This window comes from Lasiodiplodia theobromae (assembly GCF_012971845.1).
Source record: "Lasiodiplodia theobromae strain AM2As chromosome Unknown scaffold_15, whole genome shotgun sequence".
NCBI classification, from domain to species: domain Eukaryota; kingdom Fungi; phylum Ascomycota; class Dothideomycetes; order Botryosphaeriales; family Botryosphaeriaceae; genus Lasiodiplodia; species Lasiodiplodia theobromae.
The window spans coordinates 747,957-767,613 of NW_023336355.1; the positions used below are offsets into that span (position 1 = coordinate 747,957).

Sequence of the window (19,657 nt, forward strand, 5' to 3'; positions counted from 1 at the left end):
ACGGGCAACCACCAAGATCATTCTCCACGCTGACTACTATATCCATCAGCATGCCCATTTCGTGCATGTCCTCGGTTGCACAAGCTTAACCGCCCACTCAACGATCAACTCACTGAGATCCCAACGACTTTCGGGCCGCCCAAACCACCGGAGGCTTTGAGCAATCCCGAACAGGAAAGACAAGATATGCGCATGAAAGATCGACTGATTCCAACCGCCTTGCCTTTGTCTCTCGTCGCCCACATGCTTCGGCCGTCTCACTCGGCCACGCCGATGTGTACTTGTCTCGTCTTCCTTGCGTAACCGTGGTAGTGTGGCCGCCCCCACGAACCAACCAATCAGTCACGTTATCATCGACGTTCAAATTTGAGGCCTCGTCAATATATTGGGTGCCGAGAGGTCGGTAGCGGTAGGAACACACGCACGTACCGTCTGTACTCCACTGACTGGCCTCTCAGCCGCAGCGGCTCACGCAGAGAAAGCGACCGAAACATTCGATGGTGGTTCGAGAGCACGGAATGGTAGCTTCTCAGCTTTGGCTGGTACGCTTCGAGGGAACATCGCTGCTGCTGCATCAGCCATTCAACCACCAATCGCTAACCACCAACCAACATTCGAAATGCGAAAACGAACGCGGGCTGGCTGCGGCGGTCAAAGCCAGAAAAGAATTGGGCTGCGATCAACCACATGCCGTTTCTCGCTGCCCTTGTCTCTTCACCTGTGCCGCCTCAGCCATCCAACCGCCCCAGGGCACGCATTAACTGCGCAACGTTCAGAGAGCGCACATTCGCAACCAACTCCGACGATATCCGGCCTTCATCTTCCTCTCGGCAATTCCATCCCCAGCAGCGAATCAATCGACGAGTCAATAATCAAATCTCCTGCCTGCCTGCCTTGCCCGCCCGCCCTACCCTCCCCCCCGAAACCTCGCGTATCGGCGCCCACCCAACCCACGCCGCCGGCCCCCATGCAATGCCTCGATAGAGGCATAGAAGTTCTAGGCCCCCCCTAAGCACTTTACCCACCTATATAAACTTTCCGCCCCCAAAATGCCCCCTCCCAACCTATCCACACACACACACACACCGCAAATGCATGAGCCCGCGCTTTTCCCCCACCTCGATCACGAGCAAATCGTGATTGCACATGCAGCAACAGCAGCCAAGCGGTACCTGCGCCGCGGGCGGGCGGGCGGCGGCGGCGGGATGGAACGCACGGCAGGCGCCGCCGCCGTCACCGTCACCGCCGCCCCGTCCATCCGCCGCCCACCGGTCACGGCGGCAGCGCGTAAGAAGTCAAATACCACTTGGCAGCGTTGCGTCGGCGCACGCGTGTGGCGCGCGGGGCGGCGCCGGCGGCACGACGCGCGGGAAAATCGGGATCTATGAAAGCTGTCTCGCTTCGTCACTGCATTTTGCATATATGTGCGTTCCTTTCTTCCGCGCGCCGGAGGATTTTCCAATGGGCCCCCCTCCCCGGCCGGCCGGTTGCTGCAGAAGGTGCAGGGGACGGAGGGGGTGGTGGGTTGTCGGAGATAAGCCACCGCATCTGTGTGAAATGATTTGAAGATATGGCCGAGAAGGGCAGGTCGAGCACGTGTTGTTCTCTTCTCCTCCTCCTCCTTCCCAGTTTTCTTTGCTCTTTGGTTGTTGTGTGTGTGCGTGCGCGCGGCGGTTATTGTGTATTGCATGCGTGCATGCATGCGTGCGTACATAGGCGAGAAGGATGTACCACAGTTATGTATCGTACCGCTAGTTATGCGCGCAGTCTGGGGGGAACAACTGGGGCGAGTTATTGGCTCTGTCATGTCAGCGGTGAAGAGAGGCAGAAGAGAGTCATCAATCACAAGGCTCCGAAACGACGGATGCGCGAAGATCGAGGGGAAAAAAAGTAAAAAAAGCAAGGAAAGCGATTGGTAACACCCGACCAGCCGCCAATCCGGCGGGTACAAAAAAGGAAAAAATAGGAAAAAAAAACAGCGCATGAAGTGGATCCCCAGAAAACAAGATGAGAGAAAAATCTCCAGCCCTCATCGTCGGTGGGACCAAGATCCAGATGGGAGAAAAAGCAATATACAACCTCCGGCGCTCCGTTTGCAAGGGTGCTATCCCGGCTGGCGGGAGGAAATTTTGATCAATCAGTACCTAGGCGCCGGGAATGCCAGGGAGAGTGAAAGGGCATGGCATTGCGCCCGCATGTGTGTGTACCGTTACGTCCGTTAACCAAGCATGCAGCCGTGTGGGGATAGTGATGTGGTTTCGTACCGGCAGCTCGGAACGCCCACGCATTTTACCTAGCCTCTTGGAATGCTGCTCAGCTCAGCTCGACATGTGCCTGACCGCCATGTTGCGAAGGCTGCAGCAAAACCTCCGGCAAAATCCGTCCATGCCCGGTTATTCCATGCGTGATGCCTTATGAGCATTTTCAAGGGTGCGTGTTGGTTACCTGCTATTTGCGGTAAATGCAATCACCTTCACCGTTTGTGGGGGCCGAGACATAGGGTTTGTGGAAACAAGCAGGTCCCCGAGTAGCCGACGGGACGCTGCTTGCGAATTGATTCCGGTTCTTTACTTTTGCTTGCTTTGCGACAACGACACTACTACTATGCGCGCGCCGATTGAGCGCTGCGCCAATACACCAAACGATATTATACCATCGATCCAACACCTTGCTCAAATAGACAATAAACGATGAAACGACGAGTAGCCCACGTCCACTCTAATGTGGTACGAGAATGCAGGCAATCCCGCCGAGCAAAGCCCAGCTTTGCGTATGAAACAGCAAAGCCCTGGGCCTTTCAGACAGGGAAAGGAGACAGACTCGGGAGAGAGATGGAGACAGTAGGAAAGATAACAAAAAAGGAAATTGCGATTTCGAGGAAAGCAACGCCAGTCCCGTCTTTTTTTGTGGTAACCAGGGACGCGGGGAGTTCAGGCAAAGGAAACAGCAGAAAACCACCCACACGCCAAGAACATCCTATAGCTCCTGACCAAAAGAAACTCCTCTCCTGAACGCAAAGAAACTCCGAAGAAAAAGCACACCTGCTTTTTGTGATATGACCGGTACCGCCCCCTTTGAACCAACCTTCCCTACTCCACAACCACGTGGAGACCAACCGGTCATAGATAATACATAGCATCATCAAATGCTCAGAATTGTAGGAGCAAGAAGAAACGCAACGAAAAAGGAAAAAATTTGCAGCGGTGGCTTCAGAAAAACAGCACACCATGTAGACAGTCGAAACAGTGAAAAGAAACGGCGCGGAAAGCAGTGTTTATACAGTTCGGGTGAAGACAAATGCTCCAAACGCAAGATGACCATCTACATCTGCAAGTGGCAAGAACTCACAGCAAGATCTAAAGGTTCTTGGGAGTCTTGGGCGGCTGAGGAAACAAGCTGAGAGTGTGAGGCTTGCTGGGCCTACGCTGAGCAGTGTATTCGGTGCTGGCTGTGCGAATGTGCTGCGCCTTCACTCCGGCCTTGGCCAAGAGCTTCGCCGCACCTTCGGAAGCGGAGCGGTCATGGTAGGAGGAAGTGGTGGGACGGGACGCATATTTCTTGTCATCCTCGGTATCGTCGTCCGAACCATCCTGGTCGTCGGCGAAGAACGTCTGCTGCTGCTGCGTCGACGCACCGTCATAGTAGTCCTCCTCATCATCTGCGAATGTCATCTCCTTCGAGAGACGATTGATGCTCTCCATAGTCCGTCTGGCGGCGCGGCGGCTGTGAACAAGGTCGGGCACAGAACCGGTGGAGCTGCGCGAGCGACGTGCTGGGCTGGCGAGCGAGATGGACGCGGAGCGGAGGCTGCTCTCGTAGGAGCTGCCCATGCTGTAGCGCGAAGGGCCGCTGCGGCTCGATTCGGCAATGCTAAGCGTGTTGTCGGAGCGAGCGTGCACCAGAGGGTAGTGCCTGTCGGACTCGTAGTCGTTGAGCATATCCTCGTACATGTCCTCCTTAGCAACCTGATCCTTGAAGTCCTGTGGGACCAGCAAAGATGGGGTATAGGCATCATGATCTGGGTTCGGGTATGCGACATTGCTACGGTCCTTGAGGCTGTTGGCAGCATAGGTGTCCACAGGGGTCAGAAGGCTGTTCGTGGAGGTGGAAACCCCGGAGCGGTAGTCCAAATCAGGAAGAGAACTCTTGCTAGGAGCCGTGAGCGACGGAAGAATCGAGTTGGGAATGAAGCCTTCCTGGAGCTTCTCCTCCGTGCCGCAGACACCGCTCCGCTCATCCTCATCCTCCTCTTCCAAGACAGTTGGCGTGCGGAATGCAAAAGGAATTTCGCTGGGAGTGTAGCCACCTCCGTTCTCGCTGGAGACACGGTCCCACTCAAAGTCGCAATCGGCATCAGCGCCAATGTCGTAGCAGTAGTCGATATCATCTTCCCAAGTGTTCGTCTCCTCCAAGCTCTTGAAGAAGGTCGAGCGTCTCCTCATCGTAGCGGACCGCTGAAGCGCGCCAAGCGCACCGGGGGTCTTTTTCCCGGAGTTAGGCGGACAGAAGGGGGCTCCAAGTGTATCCGACATCTGCGAGAGGGGACGCGGCCTCGTGGGGCGGTGGTTCGCAAAGGACTTCAAGTGCTCATGGGGACCCATGTTGTCCGCACGCAGAGGGAGATCCGACTGGGCCTCGGGCTTCTGCGTCGGCGACATTTCGGGCGAAGGAGAGAAGAGCATACTCTGGTCGTACGACATGCGACCAAAATAGCTGCCTTCCTCCTCTTCTGCGATGTGCTCCAGCTCAGCGTTCCAGGATGGAGACATGGCAGGGATGGCAGAGTCGTCGGGAGTGGTGACTGCGTGTGCGACGAAGGGGAGATCGTTGACGAATTCGTTCGAGACGGATGGGCGATGGAATGCTTGGTTCCAAATACCAGATTGGCGGCGGTTGCTAGATAGCGCTTGCGCAATAGGGGTATCTTCACCCCGTGCTGATGCCAAGCGGGAAGATATCCTAGGAGCAACCATGGGCACGTGGGAGTCCTTGGTCCTGGGCGACTTAGGCGAAATAGGAGGGATGGGCTGGGAGAAGCTGCCGGCAGATCGCGTATGACGAACAGCCTGTGCATCCGATTTAGGCGAAGGGGATCGCGGGATGGGGACGTCACGAGTCTTCGGACTGATGATCGAGGAGCGAGAGAGGGACGAAGTGTCGCTGCCAGGTTGATTGGGAGCGTCCTCGGGGTTGGGGGAGCTCAGGTCTTCGACCTTGATTCCGCGCAGCTCCTTGTTGGGCATCTGCGAAGCGCGGTGAGCCCAAAACTCGGCAACAAGCTCATTCTGGCTGCTCTCGAGCGCCTGCTGGAGATGCTGGGAGTTGGTGTGGGTTAGGTGTTGGAAGTCGAAAGGCTGGGAGATGTGGCGCATCCTGAGGTTGTCTGGGGCAGCAGTGATCAGCACAGGCGCAGCTTGTGTGACGTGAGGGGACTTACACTGCTCGACCGTCTCGTAGGTGCTCCGCTTGCGTTCCTTGCCAAAGACCGAACCTCTACGTGCGCTGGCCACCTCTTCAACGTCGTCGACACCGGTGGCGGAAGTGAGCTTGCTGCTTTGGCGGCGCAGCTTCCTTCCCCTCGAGGCGAACATGGAGGAAGAAGAAGACTTTTGCTTCAGAGACGGAGGCTCAGATATGCTGGCCGAGCTTTGGTGGTGAGTGGCAGGCATTTCCCGTGACGACCTCTTAGCGGCGCGGTCCTGCGAGTCGAGATTGGCGGGTTTTGTCATGGAGCTTCCAGTGTTGCTCCGGGAGCGGAGGGTGAAGACGGAACTCCTGCGTGCACCGCTCTGGTCTCGCAAGTGACGTTCAGGCGGAGAGGGCAGGTCCGGATGGAAGGCCTGCGGCTGCGAGGGCGGCCGCGAGTCGGGATCGGAAATGGAGGCGTCGATAGAGCCTTGGCGAGATCTGGGGAGCCCACCGTTGTTGCGTTTGAAAAGGTCCATGGCCATGGAGGAAGAATGGATAATGGTGCTGACCGGCAGCTACTGTGTCCACTCGCACAGCAGGGCCGTTGGCAGAAACAAATAGGCGACGGTGGGATTTGCGAGCTAGTGGAGCGGGAGATCAAATTGGCGGAGGGTTGACGCGGTGGCCGGCGGATGGCAAGCTAAGGGCAGCTAGAGGGAAATTAGTTGGACGAAGCTCAGAGCAAGCAGTCGGCAATCTCAGGCGACAAAGATAGCAGCAATGGTTCAGGAGGCGGCAGATTGCTAGTATGTACAGGTGCAATAATAGCAGAGAAAGAGTCGTACCTCGCGGCGGCCCACCACTTACGTCAGACGCGGGAGTTGGGGCGGAGGGAATGCAGGAACTAGAGAGCATGGAGGGGAACAAGAGTGGCTGATATGCAGCAATCCTCAGCATGGGCGAGAGAGGGCTTGGAGAGCACGGGGCCGGAAGGGGCAGGACAGGCGCAATGTATACGGCAAGCGGCGATTCTCGTGGCACTGCAGATCTGTGACACTGCGCTCTGAGGCACGGAGCTGTGGGCGAGCGCGCAGTGGAGAAAGCGCAGCGCAGGGCCGCAAGCACACGCGCGACAGGGACCAGCCGGCCTGCAGCCCACGATTCGGGCGCAAGCCGGGGGGCATCGTCTGACAGCCCGTGCAGACAGCCAAGGGGCAACAGGCACATCCGCCGTTGTGGTTCCGCAATTTGTGGGCAAGGGTACGCGCATGAGCCCTTCAGCCCAGTGCCTGCAGCGCACGCCGCCCGAGTCCTCACGCCTGCTCGCCGCTCGCGCTGCCCACCGCCTTGCGGCGCGCATACCCGCCCACCTCGCGCTCACGTTTATGCGGGACGCGCGCGCTCAACCTCAAACCTCACCTCGAGAGCGGGCGGGCGAATCAGGGACCCGCACCCCTGGCGGCGCAGGACGCAGCTCGGCGGAGAGGGCGCGCCGGGGCCTGTCCGCCAGGCGCTGCCGCTGGTGCTGCTCGTGTCTGCCGCGGCCCACGACGTCGAGCTCGGAGGCACTCGAAACAGTCGACGCGGCCGAGGCCCGCTGCGCGCTGGGCGGGGGAGCCTCATGGAGGCCGTCGATCCCGGCGGGCACGAGAGCTGCGCTGCTCGCCGGCCACCAAAGCGGCCGCCGGAGTGTTTGCGCGTTTCAGCAAACATTGGTCCTGCGTCGAAACACAGCCGCCATGAGGCCACCACCGCCGCCCTCGAGCGCCTCCCTCGCCTCCCTCTCAACACAACGCGCTCTCACGCGACTGCACTAGCGGAGGGTTGCGGTGCCGCTATTGCTGACGTTGCAGCAGCATCAATGCCGGCGTGCAGTGATGCAACCGACGCACTGCCGACCAAATAAAGCCACGCGACGGGCGAAGGCGGTCTGCATGCTGTGCAACCCGACTCTCTTGGGACTTGTTTCCGCGCGCTGCGAGTCGCTGACGAACCACCGTTGCTTGGAGCATTGCGAACGCTGCTCTAGACTATCGTTTCAGGCGCGCCGACGGCGAGCTCCAGCCACCGATCGTCGTCGGGGCAAGATGCCGCTGGAGGGGTCATTTTTTCTCCGCAGCTTCGTTGCTTCAGATGGCGTTTCACCTTTCCTGGCCAACCGTTGCTTTTCTCGCCCGCCGAATTTCTCGAATCCAGCCAATCGCCGATTTCTGCTCCCATCTCTTCTTCAACGTCTCTCCCGAGCCCCCGACCCGCTGCGTTGCACGCGCGCGTGCGCGCCAGATTTGCCTGCCGGCCGGCAGTGAGCTCTTCTCGAGCGGCCGCCGGGCATGCAGTTACATACGCAGAAAACGACTCGATTCCGGAGGGCCGTGCGCTCCAGTTCCCGCGCATCCGCATCTCCTGGCTGTACCTGCAGCATGCCTGCAGCGCTCAAAATAGGTTTGACATCACTGGCGCCCGACAACCACTGCGTTCCGCGCCCGGCCACGGCTCTGCACATTGCGCAGCTGCACAAAGAGACGTCTTTGGCTGTTCCTGGCCAGCGGGCGACATGCTCTCCACCGGCCACGCAGATTTGCGCTGGGACCTGGGATGATCTCTCACCGGCCTCTCCACCCCGTAACCCGCCCAGCCCACCCCGAGATCGCTTTGCCAGAAACTTCTTGTGCCACTGACTCTTGCCATCTCTCCACGCCGCCCGCCGACAGCTTACGTACCAAGATCTTATCGTCGGCTCCGAATTCTATCGGCTCTTTGGACGGGCTTGCTTTTTTCGGTCTACGTCATCCCGAGTCTTCAAATTTCAAAAAGAAAAATGGACGAGGCGGCATCGGATGACCCAGAAAAAGTGGACGAAAATAATACCACATATCACCAACAACACGGTAATGATCGTTGTCATCCTGGCCTCCCCGTTGCCCAGTCCCGGGTAGTCCAGGTACCCGGAACATCGATGTCAATCTTGCTCGTATTGGCGAACTGCCGAGCATCGTCCGTTGAGAAGCAGATGAAGTGCGGGTGATGCTCAGCCAGTGGCGTTCTTCCTTTGATGAGGGCTGCGCAAGCGTTCTGTTCCGCTTACAATACGAGCAATGCGGCCGCAAACCCGAAAGAGGGCCCACATTCAAAACCACGGTTGCTCTGAGCGCAAAGGCCGGAGGGTCCGGAGTGTCGAGACTCGCCCGGGTAGCGGCTCTGCTTCCCCTCAATGACAAAGATCTTTGGCGGGCCAATGCCAACTGTAACTGTGGGGATGCGTGGAGCTCGACGCGCAAATTGCTGACTGCTCGCAGCCGACGCAGGAACGCTGCTTGCTGAACCTTTTTTTTTTCTCTTCCTCGTCTCTACCAAAGTTAAGAGTGACGAATGTCGCCATCGGATGACCCTGATTTGCACAGCGTCGCCTCGCCTGCCGCACGGCTATTCGAAAAGCATGCTTTATCCTTGCCGTGAGCAAGAGACACCGTCTACGCTTTTTAGCTCTGCAAAGCTTCTGCTGACACTTGCAAGCATCTGCCTTATTTCTCAGCTGAAGCCACTCTGCTTCTACTTGACAAGACTAACACTAACACGTCAGCATTCATCTTGATAAAGAAGGGGGCGTCGTCTTCAACGTAGGTGCACTTTCGTATAGTCATACTTTTGCATTTTATACTCGAAGCCTCATTCGTTACGCCGCCCAGCCCACACTGGGCCCTCTTATGCCTCATCTTTCATTCCGTATCCACCAGGCTATGGTGGTCAGAAGAGGAAAGGCCCGGAAGTCGACTCGTGCACAACGCGCGGCAACGGTTTTGGATCCATGGAGGCGTCTCTATTCGCCAGCGCCGTTGCTGTTCCCAGCAAGGCGCATCCTTCCGGCGTCGTGTGCTCATTTTACCCCGTTTACGCGATGAATTTACACGAGCCAGCGGGCTTGCTCTACGCCGCACACCTATCTTTCGTGGGGTGTAGTCCCGGCCAGATTGGGGTTCCGTCATGGCGGCACAGTGGACGCCGAGCTCAGTCGAGTCGGCGGCGGCGATCTCTACCGCCCACCATGGACACAACTATCCCACAGCAAATCTCGATGGTGTTGGTCCAGGCGCTTGCCAGCGAACAGGATCGCGCGTAGAGCGCCGTATCTGATTCGCAATCTCGCGCTTCTCGCTTGCGCCCCTTCTGGCCGCGCGCAATCCCTGAAGATCTCAGCCTTTTGCATATTCCCTGGCAATTGGACCGCGGCGCACCTTCTGCTTCGGCATTGGCTGCGACCCTGGGATCCAGGGCGGCGAGACGGCCAGGTCGGACATTTTGCGCATCTTGGGGCTAGCTGCGCATCACATCCCGTACGCCCCGAAACTGACGTTTAGGCTCAGGCGCGCCGCCTGGCACTGCGCTAGCTTCCTCCCGCGCTCTCACACCAGGCTCGCCCGACTCCAGCCTTCACCCATTACGCAGGCAACGATCTGCCCACCACCTTTCCCCTTCACATGGCCTCAAACGGCGCCGCGCGATTCGCTCATTACCGCTGCCACGGACCTGCTCAGATCGCTTCTATCCGGCGCTACGGTTAGCCTCGCCCGCCCGCCGCTGCCGCCTCACTTCGGCAGTTCCTGCGCGCTCCTCCGCTGTGAGGAGTAGTTACTGCGGCGGCCGCTCCCCCCCGGTGCGATACCACTCTGCGGGCTGTTCCAATGAAGAGGGCATGTCGATATCCAGCCCGCCGGATGGACCACCCACGCCAAGAATAGGCCGCTCGGCCGCGCTGATCCGGAGACCAGAGCCAATGGTGCCGGTGGAGTAATGCAGCAAGAGGTGTGGAGGCCTTGCCTGGACCTTGCCCGGGCCCGGGGAACGGCTTCGGACCGCCCGCAGCTTCTCGAGCATAGCCGGCTTCATGCACCGCTCCAGACTCTGGGCGATGAGTGCGGGCGGTTGCAGGTCTGGAAGAGATCTAACCATGAAACCAGAGGGTTCACCTGAATTTCATGCGACGGGTCAAGCCGTTGCTGCCTGAGGGATACAGCTTTGCTCGCAGCGCGGGTTTGGCGGCAGAGGGGCATTCATTTGATCATAAACCTCGCTCATGCGGATGAGGATGCCCTTGATGTTCCCCTACTGGTAAACTCATAGCTATCGCGCTGACGATCGCCCGATGAAGCGGCGATTCCTCGTATGGACTTGACTCTGCTCTTGGATTTCCCCGCGGGGCTATACATTTCTGGCGGTTAATGATTGTACGTACTGCGTCGCTTCAGCATCGATATCCGCTGCGTCATTATTGACGAATTTCATCAGCACCAACCAGCGCGCAGGGTCGAGACCACCCTCTCCCTTATCCACCGATCCCCCTCGCAGCGTCCAAGCGCCTCTCGGAGCAACGGCGCCTGCTGGCTCGACGTATGGTAGCGCTCTCACGTGCTAAGGCAGATAGAGGAACCGCAACGGCCCCGTTGCCATACGTCCCGATACACGGCACGTGCAGCTGGCGGCCCGAGCACGACATTTAGGAGGTTTGACCACAGGTCCTTTTGGCACTGTGAAACGATAGACCCGACCATCGCACGTGGGTGCATGTGTGAGGACTCCACTCCGACCCCATCACAGTATCAAAGCACGGCTGGCGGAGGAGAGCGATGAAGCTACGCCCGGCCGTCGGCACGGCTGCGTATGCGATAGCATCGGCGCACGCATTTCTATAGGAAAAGGGCGATCATCACACGACCGGTCAGAAAGCAAAAAGATGCAGTGGCTCACAAACGAGGCCAGCTGCGCCGTGTGCAGGCGTTGGTGATTGCTGTAAACGCGCTAGTTCACCCTTTTTCGGCAACGCGGAGCTTCGGTGCTACTCTTTGGGGCAAGAGGATTTTCGAGGGCGGCGTGAGTCGTGCACCGCTGATTGGGCGGCTGTCGGCGAGCTGCAGTTCGGTCTTGCACGAGGAGGGCAACGATGTGGTTGCGGTCGTTTTTCCTGCATGAAGCACCTGCTATGCTAATGGGGTGTTATAGCTTACTTGCAGGGCTCGGCTCGCTCGGCTGTTGGTCTTCTCGGGTATTATCCGACCCCGAAGCAGGCCTGACGAAAGGACTGGCCGGCCGCTAAGCATCGTTGCATGAGCTTGACAAAAGCCGACAGCGGTCGGAAGGGTCATAATGCTGCAGCTTTAAGCACAGTTCGCGTCAGCTTTCCTCCCGCCGTTAGAAGATATTCGTCCCTCTTCCGGGCCTGTCTCGGTGTGTTCGAGGGAGCAGGCCATGCCGGACATTATCACAAGCGAACGCCCGTCCTCTGAACCATGTCCGGAAAGTCATCTCATTGGCAGATCGTTCGCTTTCTGCTGTTCACTACGTGCTCTCACGCGCGATGGTGGAGAGAGCAGAGGGAGGCACTTCGCTTACTGTGGGCAGGCAACCGCTGTCAACACGCTCGCACACACCCCTTGTTGGCTCCCGCGACGCTCAGTGCCGCTCTTGAGAGCTCCGGGCTAGTTTGCTTTCGCTTCGACGAGTATTGCTTCTCCACATTACCTCCGTCGCAGCGACTCTGTTAGTAAAGAGAGACACAAGCCATCCTTCTGACCGGACGGAGCCATTTTTCAGTACTGACAAGGCCATCCCCATGATGAAAGAAGACAACAACAGCACGAAACTCAGCGAAATTGGGTGAGATGGCCAGCGCTCCATACTTACATGACCGGCTGACAAGCGGCGCGAGTGTGGGAGCCTCATCATTGCCCGCGCCCAAGGAACTATTCATCTTGTTCGCGCCCAGTCGTACTCGTCGTATTATTGTCCGTCCGCGCGATAATTTTTCAACCCAACGACCCAATTTCCAGCGCGACCGCGTGGCTCAGTTGGAAACATGGTACACTACGGCCTCTTAACGGCGGCGCACAAGCGGCGTCGCGTCAAAGTCTGGTGTGACCGGACCTTGTGAGCCGAAGACCCTTTTTTGTTTTTATTTTTTTTCGTCGTTTGCCGCTCCCTCGATCCTACAGCGTTGGAGGAGGCGCTTCGGCATCTAGCAGCCGCACCACGTCCGATATGCGCCGTAGATCCGTGGCTTGATGGCTTGAAGGAATCGAGGGGGCGGCAGCTCGGCGCTTCTCCGTGAAGGAAGAGGGGTAAAGAAAAGGAGAGGATCAGGCGCTTGCGCTTGCTTTTGAGGCGCGTGTTTGATCACCGAGATCCGCCGCGCCACAACAACGCCAAACACCACACAACAAAAAGAGCTGCCAAGTATATCGAAAACGCCCGCCCTTTGAATCCACGCCACGTCGCCTCCGTGTGGGGGGTAGGGGCGTTGTTTGGTCTCGCGCTGGACGAGACATCGTTTTCACCATGGCTCTGTTCTCTCCCCATGGTCATGCTTCAACATCTCCAAACATCGGTACGAAACGCGGCAAGCTATCAGCTCAGATCACCCGTTCGTTCGTGGATGTGGCTCCGACAGCATACCCACCTGGTTTTAAGGCTCCACGGGCGTCTACGTTTCATTTTAATATTTTCTTTTAAGCTTCTTTTCTTCTCCTTCTTCTCTCTATTTCTTGAAACCCTTGCCGTCGCATCCCCTTCCCCGGTTTCAACTATAAAGAGGGGGAAGGGGGCAATGAATTTTTTGGTTGGATGGCAGACCACGACCTCCGCGTGCGCGAAACGTGGGATGGACAGCAAGCCACGGCGGCCGCTCCCGAATACGTGCATAGCTCCATGTTTTTCCCTGAACTTGCTCACAAAGAAGCGCTGCACCATTCAACACGCGGCGTCTGCGCTAAAGAGACGCTTCGGCTCCTGGGCTGAACTCGCCTCGCCACACCGTCGTCGTCGTCTACTCGCAGAAAAGCCATAACCCAATCGCTAACGCAGTCCGGCTTGGTTTGCATACGCGTGCTGCTCCATGGCTGTCCATCCTCATTCAGCTCTTACGAACGCACCGCGGCGGGGTCTGCGCACGGCCTGGGGTCTTGATGTTTTTTTCTTCTTGCTCGAGGCCACTTCCTTGTCCTCTCAGCGTTGGCCTGAAGCTAAGCATTCTTTAGTCGACCTCGCTTTCCTTCGGGAGGGTTGCTCCGAACGGCGCTACCACAGGACCTCGTTCGTTTAAGGGATTATCCGAGGGTTTCCTGTGCCTAGACCACAACGGGACTACGGCACAAACACCGTCCGTCCGTATGGCGTTGTCGCTAGTCATCTGTCACAGAGTTTAGAGGAAAGAAGGTTGGAAACGCAACGCACGCACACGCACTTGCTACTCACGCACGCAACGCACGCACGCGAACTATATCGCGCAGGCGATTGAGTTGCAATCCTTTTGGGCTGCCATCCTAGCTTCCGGATTGTTTGGGTTCTTCGGCCGATGCGCCGTGAGTTGCGTTGGTTCGTGCCGTTGTCCCGGCTTGTGGGATGAATTGAGGGTCGCGATGACAGGGTTCTGCCTGCTTTCCTCTCGCTGCTTCTTTTCTTGCTCCAGGCCGTGGGTCCCCACCATAGGATCGTGAGGAAGCTTTGACCGCACTTAGCTTCGTCGTTCGTTTGTTCTGGCCATCGTGCTGCGTGGTTGTTGGTTTTCTCCGTTGTTGCTGACGAAACCCGGTTTACACCACAACCTAATGACGATCGCATGTTCTTTGGCGTTTTACCTTTCAGACATGGCGCGGCCATATTTCCGACAGGGCGGACGAGGCTGAGATCTGTCGTTCGGACGGGAGGAGGCGCGCGCGAAGGAATCAGAGTCAGGGCAAAGGTCACGTTGCCAGTTCGGAGAAACAAGAGACAGGAATGGTAGTCAGATGGACGCTGCTACATGGCTGAGTGAGGCGGTCTCATCAGCGTGACAATCACCTAACCACTCCTTCGGACACAATGCCGCGCCGATTACTATCTTCTGATGTTTTGTGGGTGGTGTGGTGACCTTGATCTTTGCTTTTTTTCCCTGCTCGGTTCCGAGGCATCGGCGATGGTCGTTCATGCTAAGCGGTCCCGGGACGGAGCTGCAGTATGATGTGACGGAGGATCTGTTTCTTGTGCCGCGCTAATGGAAGAAGGCCACCAGCTTTACGTAGATCCGCTGCTTCTTCTTTTTTGTTTGGAAGGAAAAAATAAAGAAATTGTTCTGGCCCGTTCGGCTACCGGAGTGCTGCGCGCATGTACGTGATAGGACGTCATTGCATCAGGGCCGCTGTACGCGCTGGGCAAAGCGGCTGAAATTTACTAGCTCGCCCCGCTTGATGACGTAGAATACATACCTGGCGTATACTTGCAAACTGTTTACTCATTCTATGTTCTTTTGGGAGCCAGCGGCTCTTCTTTGAGCCGAGGGTTGAGACTTTGCTTTTTGTGGCGTCTGAGTTTTTATTTGAAGTAGCCTACGCCTACTGCTCTACCACTAATTTTACAATTCCCGCTTCATTGAATTGAACCTTTCATTGCCGTTGGAAAAGCTTTCTGCCTTGGTCTAGGACAACCATGGAACGAGTGCCGACTGTGAATCAGCTAAAACAAAAGCCTCTCTCGACCCGCTTCCTTTGCAACGCTGAGCGGAACTCCACTGCAGTTAAAAGCCTCATGGTGGCGTATATCGTGGTACACCAAGCGGATGTTTACGTACGTACTTCTGTGGGGGATGGAGCGCTAATATGCGTGCCGCCCCGCCTTTCCGCGTGAAGCTAAAGGGTAGCTTGATGGTTGTCTACCACACATGCATTTACATGTAGATGATCCTGTTATTCCCGGCCTTAGTTCTTCATATTTCCACATTTCTGCCGTGTCTTAAATTAAAAGTGGGCAATGCATTGAGTCTTTTTATCTGCAGGAACGGCTGCGCCGTGGTACTGCTATCCATGTTCTTCACACATACATGGAAAAAAGGTTGGCAGCTTGTCCATTGTACCCTTTGCATAGACTGTATTGAGGTTCTATTTGCTGCGGCCGCGTATTGAATCACCGAGTACTGCTTCTATTTGCATTCATGGCTGTGTCTAACTACCTTGCATGAAGTTTAACTCGAATGTTCTGCAAATCATAATTTTATGTCTCCGCTGTCCGGGATCTAGATTCAACCATTTTAAAGTATCATGCGCGAAATATTCATCTTGGACTATCAACAAGCTCTGCGAGACATGTAGTTGTGGTCAGGAAATATAATTAGAAACTCACACCATACGGAGTTAAAGTGTACCACTTCAGCACTAATCTTAACCGCCAAAATACACGGAACAGGCGGATCCGCAACCCAGATGTGGAGTTTACTAGCCACGCGAATCAATATTTCCGCGTCATTCAGCACACACCTGCGCTTTTACACCTATGCAAGTTCATATAAAAGCTCGTTTGTGGGCGTCCGATCACACTCCATAGCAACAAAAGCGAAGAATCCATACGAAGGATTAGAGGTACTGTCTGCTGGTCGACTTCACTATCACGAAGACTTGTCTTTTGTGGAGGATGTTCTCAGTCATGCCGTGGATAATAACGCATATTGTTTCACTCTTGCTTACTAGGAGACTACAATGGTTCTTCAATGTTTAATGATACTGAAAAACAGCATATCCATGTTATGACGTGGCCCAGCAGAATATTAACCTACTAGTACCTTTTGTTTTCGTCACGCATCATGCCTGAAAGGAGACGTCGAAGTGTCCGAAGAAGACTCTCCAAATTTCCTGCTGTGTGGGCACAGAGTGTATTGTTTGAGACACCTTTGCACACAGAATGACATGTTCTAAATATTTTCGCAATTTAAATACGTAAGTTGCTAGAGTATGCCGAGATGTCAAATGAAAGAGTCTGCTGCTTCGCCCTTGTCGCCTTCTCGCTGCGGCGCACTTCAGTCTCGTGGTCACCTCCCAAACCGGAAGCATGCATTATTGACGAAAAACCTCACCACTCACCACTCACCTTGCCCCCCGGCAAACGCCTTCTCAGCACCGCCCCTCTCTACCGGCCGAACCCATCGACCAGGCCCGAAGAACCCCATGCTCGAGCCGATCCCTCGGCGTCGGCTCACTCACGCACCCGGCAAAGGCCCCACCATCGCCGGCAACTCCCAACACTGGAATCTCCCCGTGCTGTTTTCCGTTGCCCTTTCCCTCCGCTCCACCGATGCCGATGTCCGGCTACGTACGATCCCGATGGCCCAATCGCGAAGACGCCGATGCCAATCGAGTCGGCTGCTCCGGATGGTGAGAGGTAAAGGAAAACCCAAAAAAAGCGCCGTGGTTGCGATATCGGCTTCCCGTCTGGGGAATTGATTAGCGACCATCATTGTATCCATGTGGGCGGAGATTAAAAGGCGATCCGTAACGGTGTGATAGATGGCATTCGCCGTGAGCGAAATGTAGAGGAAGAAAAAAAAAAGCCGCGGTAAAAGGTTTAGATGGAAGGGGTGAAGTTGGTCCGGTTCATGGTGGAGTCGTTGCGGATGAGGAGTCGAAAAATGGAAGATCGAAGAAACACTTTTTTTTTCTTCAAATTCGATCTGCGGTTTCATTAGAAAAAGTGCTGAGCATGGAAGTGAACATAATCAAGTAAAAATGGGAAGTGACTGGTGGTCCGAACTTTGCACAAAATGGGGCATACAAGACAAGGATATCAGCCTATCAAATCAAAAGAAAATCAAATTCATGCTCTTTTGTCTACCGTTTTCTAGCTCTCCCTAAGCTATCCAAACCTTCATGATCTAACGGTTTCCGTTTTACTCATGCAATACTGAAAAAGAACCAAGACCGGAAAACACTGAATGAGCCCTCACTTGTATACATACTTTTAGTTCCAGGCCTGCATGTTCTTGACCTCGCAGCCCTCCTGGCCCTCAGTCCTCTTCACCAGCTCACCAACCACGTAGACCTTCTCACCAGCCGCCTCCAACGCCTTGGTCGCCTCGGCCACCTTGCTCTTGTCAACGACGCACACCATGCCGAGACCGGTGTTGAACGCGCGCGAGAACTCCCTGTCCTCGACACCACCAGCCTGCTTGAGCCAGCGGAAGACGGGCGGCACGGGGTAGGTGGCGGCGTCAACGACGGCCTGGAGGTGGTTAGGCAGCATGCGCGGGATGTTCTCGAGCAGACCACCACCAGTGATGTGTGCCATACCCTTGAGGAGGCGCTGTTGTGCCGCGGCAAGAAGCGGGCGGACGTAGATGCGAGTGGGCGTGAGGAGAGCAACGCCGACAGACTCGCCGGATTGGCTCCAGGGCGCGGGAGAGTGGAAAGAGAGGCCAGCACGCTCGACGATCTTGCGGATGAGGGAGAAGCCGTTAGAGTGCGGGCCGCTAGAGGCGAGGCCGATAAGGACGTCGCCCTCGACCATGGAGGCCGTGTCAGGGAGGATGGGCTGGTTGCGAGCAAGGGCACCAATGGCGGCACCACCAGCGTCATACTCGCCAGCAGAGTACAGACCGGGCATCTCGGCGGTCTCACCGCCGACAAGAGTGCAGTTGGACTGCTTGCAACCTTCAGCAACACCATGGACGAAGGCGGCAGCGGCGTCAACGTCCAGTTTGCTACACGCGTAGTAGTCGAGGAACATGAGCGGCTCAGCACCCTGGACCACAAGGTCGTTGACGTTCATGGCAACAAGATCGATACCAACGGTGTCATGCTTGCCCATGTCGAATGCAATCTTGACCTTGGTGCCAATGCCGTCAATGGCACCGACAAGGATGGGTGCCTCCTTGTAGCCGGCAGCAGCAAGGTCGAAGGTGCCGCCGAATCCACCAATCTCGGCGTCAGCACCAGCTCTACGTGTCGACTTGACTGAGGCCTTGATACGCTGGACAAGCTCGTTGCCGGCATCAATGCTCACACCAGCAGAAGCATAGGTCATGGCCTCTTGCTGGGCAGGCGTCTCCCGGGTGACAGTGGTACCATCCTCAGCGGGCTCGAGGAGTTTCCAGATGCAAGTGATGTTCTCCTTCTTGAATTCATTGATGAGGTGGTTGGCAATGTCGTCAAAGTTGTGGGTGGCTAGTGCAAGGATGGTAGGGCCAGCACCAGACAAGCAGATACCAAGCAGACCAGGATGCGACTTGGGGGTGACAGATTGAAGGATTTCAGTAAGACCGGGGATAAGAGTCTTGCGGTAAGGCTGGTGGATCTTGTCCTGCATACCCTCGTAGATCATGTCAGGGTCTGGGGGAGATTCACCAAGGGCGGTGGTCAGGAGAGCTATTCTCTGCAGGTTGAAGACCAGGTCGGCGCGGCTGTACTGGGCCGGCAGAACACCTCTCGCCTTGGCCGTAGAGACCTCGAATTGGGGAATAATAGCAATGCACTTGATTTCCTTAGCCCACTTGAATTTCTTGTAGTGACCAATGTTGTGCGGCGGCTCCGGGGGCTGGAGGCCGGTGTCGATACCACCAGCAGGCTCAGGCAGGACCTCGGCCAGCGGAATCTCCTTACGGGCCATGTCGGCGGGGTCGAGTTCGTTCAGGTATGTACCGACGAAACCACCGTACAGAGCGGCAGCGACGTTGTCCGGGTGTCTTTCGATCATGAGACAGTAGTCGAGCATTCTGGCCTTGGACAGTCCCAGGTTTCCGACCTCATTTCCGAGACTCACACCGGCAACCTAGACATGTATCAGCCGGTACAATGCATGTTGATATCTTGCCGCCGCCAATGGCCAGCCGAAATCCAGCGGGTGCAGCGGTGATCATACGATATAGCCGCCTCTCTCGCGCCCGCCAGGTTCAGGCTAGCCACAGCTCGCAGCAAGGTCGCACAGTTCAGGCGAGTCCTACCACTGCGGCACCGCTGCTTCCCAAGCCTCTTCCCAAGGGAATTGGGTTCTTGATGTGTACGTGGGTGCCGGGGAACTTTCGCTGGCCATGGCACTTGAGGACATAGAGGGCGACGCGGGTGACGAGGTTGACATCGGGGTCGAGATCGATTTCGTCCGCGCCCTCACCTTCATATGTGATGCGGCAGGCGAGCGAATTGAGCTGCTCGGCGGAAGGGTCGGGCTTGACGTGCAACTCGAGGTAGACGGAGAGGGCGAGGCCGATGACGTCGAAACCGGGGCCAATGTTGGCGGACGAGCAGGGGACCTTGATAACGCACGCCATGGCTGCGAATGGCTCGCTGGGTACCGCTTCCTCGGACTGAGGGGTCGTCTTTTGTGTAGTTTGTGGGCGAGGGACGCGGTGGTTCGAGTTAGAGTCACTGTCGAGCGGCGGCCGCTCAGCCCTACGGAAAAGTTCCCAGAGACTGCCCCGCAATCGGCCCTGCTCCACCAAAATTTCAAGTCGGCCGCCGCGGGGCAC

General features: G+C 56.5%; 2 protein-coding genes across 2 annotated transcripts; both read right to left on the reverse strand.

Moving 5' to 3' along the window:
- Nucleotides 1–3,356: 3,356 nt before the first annotated feature.
- LTHEOB_5576 (PAK-box/P21-Rho-binding protein) lies at nucleotides 3,357–5,951 on the reverse strand (the record flags this gene model as incomplete). The annotated part of the gene is made up of 2 exons (XM_035514736.1): nucleotides 3,357–5,383; nucleotides 5,438–5,951. The coding sequence occupies 2 exons, from the start codon at nucleotides 5,949–5,951 to the stop codon at nucleotides 3,357–3,359; spliced, it is 2,541 nt and encodes an 846-aa protein (XP_035373866.1).
- An 11,206-nt stretch (nucleotides 5,952–17,157) lies between these two features.
- Nucleotides 17,158–19,459, reverse strand: LTHEOB_5577 (Homoserine kinase protein; the record flags this gene model as incomplete). The annotated part of the gene is made up of 2 exons (XM_035514737.1): nucleotides 17,158–18,963; nucleotides 19,136–19,459. The coding sequence occupies 2 exons, from the start codon at nucleotides 19,457–19,459 to the stop codon at nucleotides 17,158–17,160; spliced, it is 2,130 nt and encodes a 709-aa protein (XP_035373867.1).
- Between the last annotated feature and the right edge of the window lie 198 nt (nucleotides 19,460–19,657).